At 44.6% G+C, this 16742-nt stretch overlaps 1 protein-coding gene across 3 annotated transcripts in view; it reads left to right on the top strand.

The window, feature by feature from the left end:
• MTMR9 (myotubularin related protein 9) overlaps positions 1-16742 on the top strand; it is a 33536-nt gene continuing 16794 nt past the window's right edge. For 2 of the 3 annotated variants that reach the window (XM_039530605.1, XM_039530603.1), the window contains exons 1-4: positions 693-1375; positions 4292-4400; positions 8910-9035; positions 14927-15100. In XM_039530605.1, the coding sequence (XP_039386539.1) occupies positions 1191-1375; positions 4292-4400; positions 8910-9035; positions 14927-15100 (594 nt within the window). In that variant the 5' untranslated portion in view covers positions 693-1190. Of the gene's footprint in view, positions 154-692; positions 1376-4291; positions 4401-8909; positions 9036-14926; positions 15101-16742 lie in introns of those variants that run through there. The other variant, XM_039530602.1, reaches the window with a different exon arrangement.

Below are 16742 nucleotides of genomic sequence, written 5' to 3'. Positions count from 1 at the left end.
CCGCCCTCGTTCCCCCAGCCCCTCTCTCCCTCCGTTGCCCTGCACCCCGCCCGCACGGACTCCCGGTCCCGCCGCTTCTCCCGTGGGTTTACAGCATCCCCCGCGCACTGAAATGCGGCAGGGCCGGTTCGGATGCGGAACGGATGTGCTGGGGTGAGCGGGGCGCGCCGCAGCCTTTCCGGTAGGGAACTACTTCCGGTGGGGGCAGAGGCTCGGCCGCGCGGGTGTCTGAATCTCTTCCGCCCTCACGAGTGGGAGGTGGCCGGGGATTGGTCCTGCGAGGCCACGTGCCCCTCCCACTCTGTGTCCCACCATCCGGGGAATGGGCCAAGCGGACGGGGCTTCCTGCCTGCTGCTGCTGTTACTGCTGCGGAGCCGGCCGGTCGGGAAGGGGCTGAGGGGCCGCGGCCAGGCCAGGCTCCCCGTTCCCAGGGCGGGGCTGGAGCGTCCCGCAGGGGGCCTCGCCTACTGGGAGCTGTGATTGCAGCTCCCCCGCCCCGCGGAGCTGGGATTGTGACTCCCCTCCCCCTAGCGTGTTAGGGACTGGGGTCCCCCCCCCCGGGAGCGGGGATTGTGACTCCCCTCCCCCTAGCGTGTTAGGGACTGGGGTCCCCCCCCGCCCCGCGGAGCCGGGATTGTGTCTCCCCTCCCCCTAGCGTGTTAGGAACTGGGGGTCGCCCCCCACCCCCGGGAGCAGGGATTGTGTCTCCCCTCCCCCTAGCGTGTTAGGGACTGGGGTCCCCCCCCTCCGCCCGGGAGCAGGGGTCGTGCTTGCCCCTCCCCCCACCCCCGGGCTGCCCTGGGAGCTGGGACCGTAGCACATTGTGACACCCTCACCCCCCCCACACACACACCCCTGGCTCCTGTTCCCCCTCCCTCCACAGAGAGGTGGGATTGTGACACCTCCAACCCCTCCCCCCACCTCCTCCCTGGAGACCCCCCTCGGGAGTGAGGCACGTGACTCCCTCACTCCTAAGGTGGGAGCTGGGAATCACCCTCACAGTTATGACCCTCCCCAACCCTTTGACTCCCTGCTAGCACCAACCATTGTGGAAGATCCCTGGGATTGTGTGGATCCCCCTTTTTGGCCCCAACAGGAGGTACTGGTGCTGCTGAGAGTTGGACTTGCTTCCCCCCCAGCTGGTTAGTTGACAGGGTCATTCCCAGGCCTGTACCAACCCCAGAGAAACATGGAGTTTGCAGAGCTAATCAAGACACCACGAGCAGATAATGTCGTCCTGCACCGTCCCTTCTACCCAGCAGTGGAAGGGACACTATGCTTGACTGGCCACCACCTCATCCTCTCATCTAGGCGCCAGGACAATGCTGAGGAGCTATGGCTGCTGCACTCAAACATTGACTCCATTGAAAAAAGGTATTTTTTCCCCTTCTTTGCCCCATCCAATTCCTCCCCTTTGTAAGGGATGGGAAGGAGCACTGTGAAGAATTAGGCGGTGGGAATCTCAGGGTTTAGCTCTAGGTCTGAAGGAGGGTGCAGTCCAATGATTAAAATAGAGGACTGAGCATCAGGATAGCGGGTTTCTAGTCCTATTTGGGACATTGGTTGAATTACTTCACTTTTGTCTTGGTTTCCCTCTTCTGTAGAATGAGGGTGATAATTGCCTACCTTCCTGGGATGACTGACATTTGCAAACTGCATGAATGGAAGGGGCTACAGCTTAATAGTATTTAGCTTTTGTACAGTGCTTTCCATCTGTGGATTTCAAAGCACTTTAGAAAGGCTGTAAGTATTAGGGGAAATGATTTGCCCCGGGTGCACAGCAAGGCCAATGGCAGAGCCAGGAATAGAACCCATATCTTTGGAGACCCTGTGCAGTACTCTCTGCATGAGGCCACGCTGCCATATATGGACCAGTGCAATGGTACTATACCTCCCGCTCCCTGATCATGTGGCTTGATAAAGTTGAGGAATGTTGGCTACTGTATTTCAGTATAGACTCCATCACTGAGCCATTCCATCCCATTCCACCTGATCCATTTAGAGATTACCTCTCAAATATCCTTGTTCCCTGCTGGAGAGGGCAGAAAAAAAGGGATTACAACATATGCCCTTCTGTAGGGCTTGGTAAATAGCCCCAGCCATGCACTGCTTTAGTTCACATGTAGTGATGACCCTAAGACAAACCAATGTGGCATTAGAGCAGGCTTACAAAATTCTATCCTCCCACCTTGCTGATGTGAATCTCTCTTTGATGAGCAAGTAAAATACAGTATTTTGTTTCATGATAAGGATGGGTGAGTGGATGTTTGTACTTGGGCTGGTAGTTTTTCATAATCATTTTGTGTTATGAGCTCCAGCGCTGCTGCTTTTGTGTGTGTGTGTGTTGGCTTTGTGCCATTCTTGAGCAACTCTCTTTAAGTATACGGCCTATTGGTCTCATTGTGGAGAAGAGACGTAGTTAATGACGCTGGTGATGTCCATATGCTTCAGGAAATTCAGAGAGAGGAAAAACAGCCCTACTAGTGTATTAACTGTTACTACAGGAAGTTATGAAATAGCAGTGCAGGAAGGCATATAGATAGATACATGTATTGGGTCATCACTGAAACTGGACAGCGGTTCCATCCATTTATCCCAATGCTTGCAGTTCTTCAGTGCTGGAGAAAGTCGTGACTACTCAGTGAACAAAATATTTTTTTTAGCTGAAATAGTGGTTTAGCAGAAATAATTTTGAAACCAAATTACAGGCCCACTGAATTTTGTCTTGTGTGGTTACAATTCAGGTTTTATATAGTGACGTGATGTTGGCCAAAAAACTATTACTCATCCCACGCAGACAGCTGTGCTGTATCCAGGCAATTACAGCTATACTGCCTGTGCTGCTTACCATGGCCTGCATTTCATCAAGGACTGCTTTGTGCTGTCAACAAATTGCACCCACCGTGAACTGTGAGGATAAAACATAAAGGAATGCCAAACCAGAACTAACCTGGTTTGAATATGTCTGACTGTATTATAGTTCATATTTCTTACCACGTTTCTTCTAAAAATCAATCATCTTTGTAAACATAGCTTGGGAAGCATTCCATAAGCAATCTCTGAGGAAGATACCCGCTATATGCCCATTTTACAGATGAAATTGAGGAATAGAAGTGAAGTGAGGTGGTCAAAGCCACACCTAGCTGGGTAGAACTAGTAGTAGAGCCCCCAGAGTTGTGATTCCCAGTCTCTCACTAAGCCATACTACCAAATCTACCCAGACCGCTTCTGTTGAGTCCCACGTATATAACTCTCTCTACTCTGATATGGTACAACCCCAGTTCAGTCTAAACATGGCCACAACTGAACTCCTTGTCTGTCTAGCTAAACCCTTTCAGCTTCTGCTAATACCCTCGTGCTCTGAGATATTTAAATATTTATCTCCTTGCCCTTATTTTCCTACTCACTTCCTTCCATCCTTTGTATTTTTAACAGCAACAGGTGGTTTTGCGGTTTGTTTTTTTTTGGCTAGTTAACATGAAGGAAACAAACCCTTTATTTATTCAAAACATACGCTTCTTTCTGCTGCATAAGGAACACCTGAGGCATTTTTAATAGGTACCTTTATCGCATGTTTTTACATTAAATATTAAGGGCTTGTGTACATCTTATTTCTGGAAGACTTTGAGGACTGGAGAACCTAGTACAGTTATGACTTCGTAGATGTCAAGAAAGTGAAACCTGTTTAATTGAGGGAGGGGAGTAGGTTTTTAGTCAGACTGAAACATTTTTGTCTTTTTAGTTAACGTTAATGTATTAAAAATCTGTTTGATTCAACACTTTTGTGCATTCAATTAGTGGATTGTAGAGCAGAGAGCACCCAGTCAGCACCCTGTAGCAACATCTGGAAATATCATACTTGAAATACCTGAGGTGTGGGGGTTGTTTGTTTTCTAAACATTAGAAAACAGGAAGAAAGCCTTTAAACCTCTGTCCCTCTCAACACATACATACCCCCGCACCACCAGAAGCAAAAAAAAAAAAAAGCACACCCATTTTTTTTTCCAGGCCATCTTTAAAAATTTACTTTCTCTTTTATAGAGGTGAACTGGGAAGAGATTCCTACCCTAAAGCATTAGCAAGTAACAGTTACATAAGAACATATCTTGCTGAAAGATTTGAATAGCACGTATTTTCTAAAAGAATGCATAGCAGATAAAGCTCCAACAAGTAGTAATTTATTTTGCACGTATGCGCTGCTGGAATACACATGTATATTTATCTAGGAATTTGGACTTCCATAGAGGCTATTTCTCTTCATAGTTCAACGTATTGTATCTTTCACTGCAGGTTTGTTGGCTCGTTAGGCACCATCATTATAAAATGCAAAGATCTGCGGATTATTCAACTGGATATACCTGGAATGGAGGAGTGTTTGAACATTGCTAGCTCTATTGAGGTAAGAGCTTTTAATATTTACTCATAGTAATACATGACACTTCCATAGCACTTATATTTTTCAAAGCATTGTTCAGACCTTAACTATGAACAGCTATTCAGAGTAATTGAAGAAGGGGCTAGCAGAATGTAGGTTTATAGTAGGGTAAAAACTAAGCTTTAATTTTAGGTTACTGAGAAAGATCCTGATAGTCATGTTTGTCAGATGATTGAAGCACCCCAGGGGAGGGAGTTCTTATTAGGGAACTTGTATGGCCCCCAAATCAATCACATAACTGAACCCAGTGGACGTTATAGTAATACAGTAAATCCTTATTGCCAGTAAGGGTACATCCACACTACCTGCCAGATCGGCGGGTAGCGATCGATCTATCGGGGATCGATTTATCGTGTGTAGTGTAGATGCAATAAATCGATCCCCGGTCACTCTCCTGTCGACTGCTGAACTCCAGCTCCGTGAGAGGCAGAAGCAAAGTTGACAGGGGAGCGGCGTCCATCAATCCTGCGCCGCAAGGATGCAAAGTAAGTGATTCTAAGTCAATCTAAGATACGTCGACTTCAGCTACACTATTGTCATAGCTGAAGTTGCATATCTTAGATTGATTTCCCTCCCTCCCCCACACATGTAGACCAGGCTTCAGACTGTTTTAGGAGGCAAACAAAGAGTGTAAAAGCACTTTGAAGAGTAATGGATCATTGTGTGAAGTATGTTTGGGGTTTTGCACATTACTAGCAAAAATATAGTTCCCCCTTTTTAATTAAACCTCTGACCACAGCGTTTGGTTTTCCCAAACATAACAGAACTGTGCTCATACATGAAAATAAGAAAGTGAAGCTGACTATTCTAGGTTTTGTTTTTGTTGTTTTTTTTTTGTGTCTAAGCTAAATAACAGGCAAAGAATAAGTAGCATAACTAAATGCTTTTACTAAGATGGGTGAATGTTATTTAAAATGAGTTCCCTTGACTGTGTTCCTGTTTAATGAGTCTCTTGTTTCCACACTTCTGTTGTGCCATTTTGCAAATGTAACCCTTAGGAGTAACATTGCATGGGAAATACCCACAGAAAGCAAGGAAGCATCACAAGTGTTCTAGATACATCTGTCTTGGATTGCTTTTGTGTGTCCCACTAACTTTGTGTTAGGTAAACTATACTGCCGTTAAATTACACTGTGCTTAAATTATAGCAATTAACTTGACATACAGTGTATTTTCAGGGCTAATTATATACATTTAGTTGATATTCTCAAGCTATGCCTTGTCTTCTAGTTCCAGTAACTGGCTCTGCGGAACAGTATCAAATGAACCAGAGAATTATAGAAATGTAGGACTGGAAGGGACACCTGTAGGCCATCTAGTCCAGTCCCCTGCATTGAGGCTAGACTAAGTATTATCTAGACCAGGGGTTGCCAACCTTCAGCACACAGTCCATCAGGGTAATCCGCTGGCGGGACGTGAGACATTTTGTTTACTTTGACTGTCCACAGGCATGCCCCCCAGCCGCAGATCCCAGTGGCCATGGTTTGCCGTTCCCGGCCAGTAGGGGTGCGGGAAAGATGTCCCTCTAACCTGTTTTTAAAAACATCCAGTGATGGAGATTCCACAACCTCCCTCTGTATTTTGTTTCGGTGCTTAACTACCCTTACAATTAGACATTAGGAAAAACTTCCAAATCTAAATCTCCCGTGCTGCAATTTAAGCCCATTACTTCTTATCCTGTCCTCCATGGTTAAGGAAAACAGTTAATCACCCTGTTCTTTGTAACATCCTTTTACTTACCTGAAGTCTATGATGTCATCCTCCTCAATCTTCTCTTCTCCATACTAAACAAACCCAGTTCTTTCAGTCTTTCCTCATAGATCATGTTTTCTCGACCTTTAATCATTTTTGTTGCTCTTCTCTGGACTTTCTCCAGTTTGTCCACTTCTTTCCAAGAGTGTGGTGCTCAGAACTGGACACAATACTCCAGTTAAGGCTTGTCAATCCTGAGTAGAGCAGAAGAATTACTACTCGTGTCTTGCTTATAACGCTCATGCTAATACATCCCAGAATGATGTTTGCTTTTTTTGCAATGGTGTTACATTTTTGACTCATACTAGTTTGTGATCCACTATAACTTCCAGATCCTTTTCTGCTGTACTCCTTCCTACTCAGTCATTCCCCATTTTGTATTTGTGCAATTGATTATTCCTTCCTAAGTGTATTGCTTGGCATTTGTCCTTATTGAATTTCATCCTGCTTATTTCAGACCGTTTCTCGTTTGCCAATATCATTCTGAATTCTAATCCTTTTCCCCAAAGCACTTGCAACCCCTCCAGCTTGGTATTATCTTCAGACTATAAGTGTCCTCTTTGAGCCATTATCCAAATAATTTATGAAGATGGTGAATAGAACTGGAACCGGACAGGTCATCATCCCCCTGCATGACCCCACTCAATATGCCCTTCCAGCTTAATTGTGAACCATTGATAACTACTCTCTGAATATACCTTTCCAACCAGTTGTGCACCGAGTTTGTGGTGTGTCTAGGTTATATTTCTCTAGTTTGTTTCAGAGGGTCTTATGAGACCACATTAGAAGCCTTATTAAAGTAGAGAGATATCCCATGTCCTTCTTTCCCCATCCAGAAAGCTTATTACACTGTCAAAGAAGGGTATTAGGTTGCTTTGACATAATTTGTTCTTGACAACTCCGTGTTGAGTCTTTCTTATCTTATTTTCTTCTTGGTGCTTACAGATTGATTGATTTGTTTTTTTTTTTTCCCATTATCTTTTGAAGTACTGAAGTTAAGCTGACTGGTCTGTAATTCCCTGCGTTGTCTTTATTCTCCTCTTTATAGATAGGTACAATATTTGCCCTTTTCCAGTCACCTGGCAACTCTGCAGTGACTAGTTCTCAAAGATAATCACTAATAGCTCGGAGATCTCTCCAGCCAGTTCGTATTTCATCAGGCCCTGCCAACTTCAAGACATCTACCTTGTATAAGTAATTCTTAACTTGTTCGTTCCCTATTTTAGCCTCTGATCTTACCCCATTTACACAGATGTTCACTATGTTAGTTGTCCAATCACCACTAACATTTTTTGGTGAGAACTGAAACAAAAAAGGCATTTAACACTTCAGCCATTGCTGTTGTTGTCTTTCCCTCTTCATTGACTAATAGACCTACCCTATCGTTGGTCTTCGTCTTGCTTCTCATGTAATTGTAAAATGTTTTCTTGTTACTCGTCATGTCCATAGCTAATTTAATCTTTTTTTGCCTTGGCCTTTCTTATTTTGTCTCTACATTCTTGTGGTAGGTTTTTTTTGTTTTGTTTTTATTCATCCATTGTAATTTGATCTAGTTTCCACTTTTTGTGTGATGCTTTTTTGATCTCCTGGTTAAGCTAGGGTGGTCTCTTGTACTTCCTATCATTCCTATGCATTGGGATAGATTGCTCTTGCACCGTTAATAGTGTCCCTTTAAAAAACTGCCAACTCTCCTGAATTCTTTTTCCTCTTAGATTTGCTGCTACCAATTCTGAGTTAGCTTCAAGTCCATTGTCTTTAGTGTGCTCTTTACCCTCCTACCATTCCTTATAATCATGAACTCATTATTTCATGATCACTTTCACCCAAGCTGCCATCTGTCTTCAAATTCTCAACCCAGCTCCTCCCTTTTAGTCAGAGTCAAATCTAGAATAGCCTCTCCACTTTCTGTAATAAAAAGCTGTCTCCAGAGCATTCCAAGAACTTGTTGGATAATGTGTGCCCTGCTGTATTATATTCCCAACAGATGTCCATGTAGTTGACCACCAAGTCCTGTGCTTTGGATGATTTTGTTAGTTGTTTTAAAAAATCCTCATAAATTTTTTGCACTTTTTGTGTTTAAAAGGCCTCAGCAAATCCTACTTTATTTTTGCTCATTTTATTGTACTGCCCTATAAAATAAAGATGGGAACCATGGCGGTTTAGTAGGTGGTTCCGAATTGGTAATAGGATATGGAACCTTTCATCACTAGGACACTAGTTAGTCCGGCCTGGTATTGGACAATTATTGTTACCATCTGGCTGTTCAGTGCCTTGTGAAATCAGCTGATGATCTCAGGCCACTCCATACAGAGGTCTATATCCATCCCACAATTTACTTCCTTGTCCGTTCAATCTTTTGCTTCCCTGGTAAGATAATTGTCTCCTTAGCCTCAGAGATAATATGCTGTGATGAGGCTGGAGATACATTGGTGGTGGCCTATGTTAGAGAACCTTGCGCTGCTATGCCTGTTCTGCAGAAACCCTTATTAAAAAAAAAATACTACAATAATAGTTATAGAGTTTTGGACTAGCTACTGTAAAATACCATGACCCTTGTGTAAGGATAAATAAAAGACGTGTGTCTAGATCCAGATGTTCTGCACAAACTTGGAATCAAATTGTATTGTCAAAACTAAAAGACGGGAACATCATACAGACATTTTTGCCATGAAAGGTCATCCACCTGAGCGAACAAACTGACGCTTCATTTTTTTTCCACAGGCACTGTCCACCCTGGATTCTGTCACTCTAATGTATCCCTTCTTTTACCGGCCCATGTTTGAAGTTGTCGAAGATGGCTGGCACTCCTTCCTGCCTGAGCGAGAGTTTGAACTTCTCAGTTCAGTAGTAAGTTGGATATCAGGAATTTTTGTAGCCATACAGAGAAGGTCAAACAATCGCTTGGGACTTGATCCTGCCGAATGTATTTGTGCATGTAGTCTGAGCTGTTTCATGCAACACTGTAGGACAGAGCCATTAGTGAAACCAGCTATACCCCATGTGGATGGAAAATGAAAACTGTTCATGGGCCAAAACTAACCTGTGTGCTATTGGGCTGGCTGTTTGGCACCCATTCTTTACCATGTGCAAATGGGTTTTTAAGTATCTGCTTAAAGGTGACCTGCAAAGTTACATGGGGAGTGGGAGGAGGAGTTTCCCTTTTTTCTTTTTCTTTTTTTTTTTTAATATATAGGAAGCCAGGATGACTTTTTTAAAAAATTGCTTGTTTGACCTTGGGAATAAATTGAATCAAGTTCTCCTGGGTTTGGAGAAACTGAAATGTAAGAGGTTTTTCAGCTCTTAATTGAAGGGACTGGAATGTTAGTCTCTAAAGATCTTTCTCCTGCCACAGTTCAGGAATTTGAGTGAAATGGGTGGGAATAAACACAACGTTCTAAACCAGGGGTGGCCAAACGTACTGACCCTTTGAGCTACATACAACAGTTTTCAGAAGTTCAAGAGCCAATCCAGAGTCACTGTGGCAGGGAGAGGCAGCAGGATGCTAGTATGGATGTGGGCGGCACAGCTTAAGTGTGTAGAGAGCTGCGTAGGGTATATAGCAGGGGTCGGCAACCTTTCAGAAGTGCTGTGCCGAGTCTTCATTTATTCACTCTAATTTAAAGTTTCGTGTGCCCGTAATACATTTTATCATTTTTAGAAGGTCTCTTTCTATAAGTCTATAATGTATAACTAAACTATTGTTGTACGTAAAGTAAATAAGGTTTTTAAAATGTTTAAGAAGCTTCATTTAAAATTAAATAAAATGCAGAGCCCCCAGACCAGTGGCCAGGACCCAGGCAGTGTGAGTGCCACTGAAAATCAGCTTGTGTGCTGATCATAGGTTGCTTAGCCCTGCCTGGGAGTTCAGGCATGTAGGGCAATCTGCTCTTCCCACGTACACCATGCCTCACTGTTTACACTGCTGTTTTACCCGTGCTAGTTAGACATGCGGTGTCTGTTCTCTGCACGCTGCCGTTGGGTGTAGATAACTTATCATTAGTGGCTCCCTTGGCTTTCTGTGCACTTTCCAATTCACTGCTGGGCTGGATGGATCTTTGGTCTGACCCAGTGTGGCCATTCTTCTGTACTTTTCAAGAACAGCAGTTGAAATGACTGTTGGCTAAATATTTCTTATTCATTCAACTTTTTCAGTCAGCAGGAGGGAGCAAGCTAATAGCTGCTTTAACATTTTAGTCCCAGGGCTGAATGAGTTTCAGATCAAAGGAGGCATCTTCCTATTTCTAGTTGCATTAACAAGCTAGAACTGTTCTGCCTTTATCCCTAGTTAAGTATAACTAGGGCCCTACCAAATTCTCGGCTGTAGAAAATGTGTCGGGGACTGTGAAATCTAGTCTTTTGTGTACATTTACCCTATACTATGTAGATTTCACGGGGGAGACCAGCGTTTCTCAAATTGGGGGTCTCAACCCAAAATGGGGATGCGGGGCAGGGTCACAAGCTTATTATTGGGGCGGGTCTCAGTATTGCCACCCTTACTTCTGTCCTGCCTTCAGAGCTGGGTGGCCAGAGAGCAGCAGCTGCTGGCCAAGGGTCCAGCTCTGAAGGCAGTAGTGCAGAAGTAAGGGTAGCAATACCACGACCTCCCCTGTGATAACCTAGCGACCGCCACACAATCCTCTTTTGGGTCAGGACCCCTACAGTTACAAGATCATAACATTTCAGATTTAAATAGCTGAAATCATGAAATTTACACTTTTTAATATCCTAAGACCATGAAATTGACCAAAATGGATCATGAATTTGGTAGGTCCCTAATTATCACTGTTTTTCAGGAACTCTCTAATTCAAACAGAGTATATCTCTGAGCATTGTAGTAATTTTACATTTTACTCAGTTGTGTATGAGAACATTAGAGTTTTACAATACTGAGGTGAAACTACAAAAAAGTTGTTCGGCTTCAACTTTTTCAGTTGTCGCATAGATTCTGTAGAGCCCCTGGAATGTGTACCCCATGTGTAACTGTATTCATGTAAAACTGTTTGACAGAATATTACAAATGCAGGATGACAAAATTTCACACTACACTTCAAGTACAGCACTCCAGAAATTTAGCTTAAGTGTTGCTTAGTCATGCTAAATTGCAACATATTCTTGTTTTGAGTCTTCTTGGATAGTGTGGCAAGAATATTTAATGTAAATTGCTCCATCCTCTTTCAAGCAAATTTGCAAGTTGCAATCTGCTGTCATTTGCTGATACTGTACCATAGACCAGGATTGGCAGCCTTTGGCACGCAGCCCGTCAGGGAAATCTGGCAGGCCGGGACGGGTTGTTTACCTGCAGCGTCCTCAGGTTCAGCCCATCACAGCTCCCACTGTCCGGGTCGGTTCACTGTTCCCGGCCAATGGGGGCTGTGGGAACCGGCGGCCAGTACGTCCTTCGGCCTGTGCTGCTTCCCGCAGCCCCCATTGGCCGGGGATGGCGAACCACAGCCAGTGGGAGTTGCAATTGGCCGAACCGGTGGACGTTGCAGGTAAAGAAATGGTCCTGGCCTGCCAGCGGATTTCCTTGACGGGCCGCATGCCAAAGGTTGCCAATCCCTGCCATTTTGTGTGTGTGTGTGTGTGTACACGTACTAATGATCCTGTCTTGGGCTGGTGATGTACAGGGAAGCAGCACTCTTGCCAAGTGTCTGCCGTGCATGACTGTTCTAATAAATCCTCACAACAGCAAATTCTACCCCTAAATGATGGAACTAAGGGTATGTCTGTGCTACTGTGGCATAGCAGTAACACCGCAGTGTAGATGCTTCCTGCATTGGCATAAGGGGGTTTTCTATTGTGTAGTTAATCCACCTGTTTGATAGGTGGTAGCTAGGTCAATGGAAGAATTTTGTCCACAGGGAGGTTGGAGGTGGGGTTAGGGCAACCTAACTGCGGTGCACAGGGAGTGATGTAGCTAGGTCGGTCTAATTTTTAGGTGTAGACGAGGTTTAAGTCAGTGTTCACACAAAGACATCAGCTGTATATTTCATTATGGGAAACAAACAACACTTTCCACTGGCTGAAGACCCGAATGTTTTGTATTGAAAGAGAACTTGAAACATGCAGAGACAAACATGTTTACAGAGAGAGGAACATGCAAACAAGCAACCTCATTACAATAAATTAAATAACCTCGTGTCTAGTTGGCAGCCGGTATCAAGCGGAATACCCCAGGGGTCGGTCCTGGGGCATGTTTTGTTCAGCATCTTTATTAATGATCTGGATGATGGGATGAATTGCACCCTTAGCAAGTTCACAGATGACACTAAACTGGGGGGAGGTAGATATGCTGGATGGTAGGGATAAGGTCCAGAGTGTTCTAGACAAATTAGAGGATTGGGCCAAAAGAAATCTGATGAGGTTCAACAAGGACAAGTCCAGAGACCTGCACTTAGGATGGAAGAATCCCATGCAGTGCTACAGGCTGGGGACCGAGTGGCTAGGCAGCAGTTCTGCAGAAAGGGACCTGGGGATTACAGTGGATGAAAAGCTGGATATGAGTCAGCAGTGTCCTTGTTGCCAAGAAGGCTAATGCATAATGGGCTGCATTAGTAGGAGCACTGCCAGCAGATCACGCATGATGATTATTTCCCTCTATTAAGCGCTGGTGTAGCCACATCTGGAGTACCGTGTCCAGTTTTGGGCCCCCCACTACAGAAAGGATGTGGACAAATTGGAGAGTGTCCAGCGGAGGGCAAAGAAAATTATTAGGGTGGGGCTTGTGATTTATGAGGAGAGGCTGAGGGAACTGAGATTGTTTAGTTTGCAGAAGAGAAAAGTGAAGAGGGATTTGATAGCAGCCGTCAGCTACCTGAAGGGGGGTTCCAAAGAGAATGGAGCTTGTCTGTTCTCAGTGGTGGCAGATTACAAAACAAGGAGCAATGGTCTCAAGTTGCAGTGGGGGAGGTCTAGGTTGGATATTAGGAAAAACTATTTCGCGAGGAGGGTGGTGAAGCACTGGACTGGGTTACCTAGGGAGGTGGTGGAATCTCCATCCTTAGAGGTTTTTAAGGCAGGAGACACCTCTTCTTGTCAGGATCCTTCCAAAGGCATATCTGGCTGCCAGTCTGCTACTTTTGAAAATAAACTTGGCGTTCGTTGTAGTCAAAGCAAATGCCAAGTCAATGTATGTAAATATCCCCGTGGTGGACTCCAGTGATCCACGAGGGCTTATGTCAATACACAGTAGTTGCCTTTTTGATTGAGATACTCTGCTGGGTTGGGTGGACGCGATACATGCTGTCTGTTTTGCCACTGCAGTGTGTGTGTGTGTTTTTAAAAACAAAACAAAAAAACTTACTGCGTTTAGGGGCACTTTTAATTGCACCTCCCTAGCCAAACTTTTCATAGTGGAAGACATTCACAGCAGCCCCCAGTATAGGTTTCCCAACTCCATCGGAGTATTTATCGTTTGGGGTTACCAGCTTCAGTAGAGCATCCTCCACCCTCATTTCCATAGTCCTCCACCCTCATTTCCATAGACTAAGTCTGGTCGGGGTGGCCTGGCATTCCACTGTCAGGGCAGGCTCCCAGAGAGAGAGGTCTTGCTCATCTGAAAGTTCTGTGGCCACTGGTTCTTATCCCAGGCCTCCAGCATGCCCCTGATCCACCAAGTACTGGATCTGCTCTTGGTCCAAACATGGCGTTCAAAGTGATAAAGGTCCACAGCCAACAGGCACCTGAGCTGGGCTTGTATGAAGATGCAATGTGAGCCCCCCTAGCTCCTGAGCAGCCAGTGGTTCTAGCATAGACTTCAGTAACTCAGCACTCTAATCAGTGAGGTACACTTAGAGGCCTTTATTCTCTGCCGACTGTATTCTCAGCTGCTGTGTCTGACCCCAGGTATCCAGCAGTTTCTGCATTGCCAGTTCTTGCTGAGCAGAGAGCTGCCTCACTCCAGGCTGAATTCGGTATCTTCTCAGTACTTAGCAGGTTCTATCACCAATCTCAGTTTCAGGGAGCTGTGCAAAACTATGGGCTAGGTACTTTGAGAGACCCACAGTGCCCAGGTACAGCAGTGGTTGCAGGGAGTGCTGTGTGTGGAGTCGGCATGCTGGTTTACGTGAGCTTGCGCACATAGCAAACCTTTGAAGGAGAAAACAGTGTTAGAAATGTTTAACTACTGTATTTAATCTCAAACAGTTCAGTCTTCGAGCATAGATGGACCTTCAGTCCCTTTGGCTTGGTCTATATTGGGGAAATTGCTAAATCTTCCCACAGTTGCTATTGCTGGTGGTAGTGGTAGAGGCACTAGTTGATGCTGTTTGTGTTTCAGTATTATCTAGAGGCCTAGATCAAGGGCTCTTTGCAGACTTGTAATAAAAGTCCTTGTCCCAGAGAGTTCACGTGTCTGATAAATGCTGGAATCCCCTTTATATGGGATTAAAGATGACTGCATCTGTAGGTAATTCTACTGCTACGCTCGCTACGAAGAAGCTAATAACACTGATTTAAAAAAAAATAGCAAACATCAATTTTTGGCAGCACTGGCTTCCTTGTTAAAGTGCGCTCGTTAGTGCAGATGCATAGTTTGTGGGAGGGAGGGGGGAATTGTCTCCTGGTTTTGGGTGAGGCACAAGTGACAAACCAAAAATCTAAGTGACCTTATCTGTAGATTTTCAGATGGTATTTTTTAACTTTTAACTTAGAATGTCTTGGCTTTCGCACATTTCTTTCTAACAATGCAGCATTCATTTGCTAGTACAACAAAACGTTCTCTTGTACCTTTTTTCCAGACGAATGAATGGCGGCTGAGCTATGTCAATAAGGAGTTCTCCGTTTGCCCCTCCTACCCACCAGCTGTCATTGTCCCGAAATCAATTGATGATGAGGCCCTTCGGAGAGTTGCAACCTTTCGCCACGGTGGCCGCTTCCCTGTTCTAAGCTATTACCATAAGAAGAATGGGATGGTAAGTCTTGTTTGAGTGCTTTAGGCACTTAAGAGGAGTGGGTTTTCTTGGGCTGGACAAAAATATAAAGGTCTCTTCAGAACTCTTTTGCCCTGTTTATTGAAAAATAACATCTCCTGAAGGCTTTCAGTGCAGCTCATAAGATGTTAACTCACAATCACTACCCAGCTTATTCTGAGACCGTCTTTTCATAGCCATTTATATTTAAACAAGGGAGCCTGGGCAACTCTAGATAAATACACCATCTAGACTGGTAGTGACTGAAAGGTTATCTAACATCTGCTCAGTAGTGGATAGGAAATAAGTCATCTCTTAGCAGAGAGATGTCCACCTCATGCCAGTTGTGGAGGTTGCGAGCACTTCTTGGCTGCCTGTGCCAATTGGCTATGGACTGAACGGCCCACAGAGACTGCATGACCTTTCACCCTGAGACGTGGTCCATCTGAGTCGTGACTGAGGCACAGTGTGAGTGAAGCTAGCACTGCCTCTGCTTGCACTGCACCTGTTCTGTGAACGAGCAGAGGACTCTGTTCTCCCGGCCTGTCCATGTGGCACCTTTAACGAGCCGTGAATTTTCTCACTCACTCCCCGACCCCCTCCACTTTTAAGTAGTCAAAATCTGAGACTCTGGCACCTCTCTGACCCAGCCACTAACTGCTTGTGATTACAAAGAAATGTACCCAGAAGGTGGGTTATGATGTGATTCCTTGCATCTAGTACTGTGTGCTGTTGGAGGCAAGGCATTGGATTAGATGAACACTGGTCTGTTACTTCCTGTATTTCTCCTTTGACCCAGGCTTAGAGTTAAATCATCAACTAGTTACACGTTGACAAATCAATCCTAAACCAGTGAAGGAGTTAGGTTTCAGAGTAGCAGCCGTGTTAGTCTGTATCCGCAAAAAGAGCAGGAGGACTTGTGGCACTTTAGAGACTAACACATTTATTTGAGCAGAAGCTTTCGTGAGCTACAGCCCACTTCATCAGATACATGCAGTTGAAAATACAGTAGGAAGATATATACACAGAGAACATGAATCAATGGGTGTTACCATACACACTCTAACAAGATGTTGATCAGGTGGTTCCGCAGTTTCTTTGAGAGTGTCTTTGGCACAGTCTGTCAGCATAGTCTGTGTGGTGTGTAGATTGTAATGGGTTTTTTACCTTCAGTCCTTTTGGTATGATGTCCATCTGTTTGCATTTGGAAAGGAAGATAAATTTGTTAGTCTCTGAAGTGCCACAAGTACTCCTGTTCTTTTTGAAGGAGTTAGGTAGCTCAAGTTGTTCCCTGTCACTGTGGAGCTTCCATTCTCTTCCCTGCTTGGGCGGGGGGAGAGAGATTTCTTGAGATTTTTGCTCTTAATACTTGTATGTTTCAAGCATTCAAGTTGCGATGCTTGAACTTCTGATGGTAATGCCTTCTGTCATGCATTGCTACACCCTGCTCTAGTCTGTGGGCGTCAGTAGATATGTTTGACTCATCATCCTCATGCTTTCAGTTGTCTCTTGTACTAGAGTTATGGTATAGCTTTATCATCTCTGAAATCTTTCTTCCATGAAACCTTATCTTAAACAAGTGTGGAGCGCTGGTTTATGGGTCTTTCCAGAACCACCAAATAAAAATACTACTAAAGGAACATGT

The sequence above is a fragment of the Mauremys reevesii genome, linkage group 3 (genome assembly GCF_016161935.1).
Source record: "Mauremys reevesii isolate NIE-2019 linkage group 3, ASM1616193v1, whole genome shotgun sequence".
Lineage (NCBI taxonomy): Eukaryota > Metazoa > Chordata > Testudines > Geoemydidae > Mauremys > Mauremys reevesii.
This window is presented reverse-complemented; position numbering and strand designations above follow the sequence as displayed.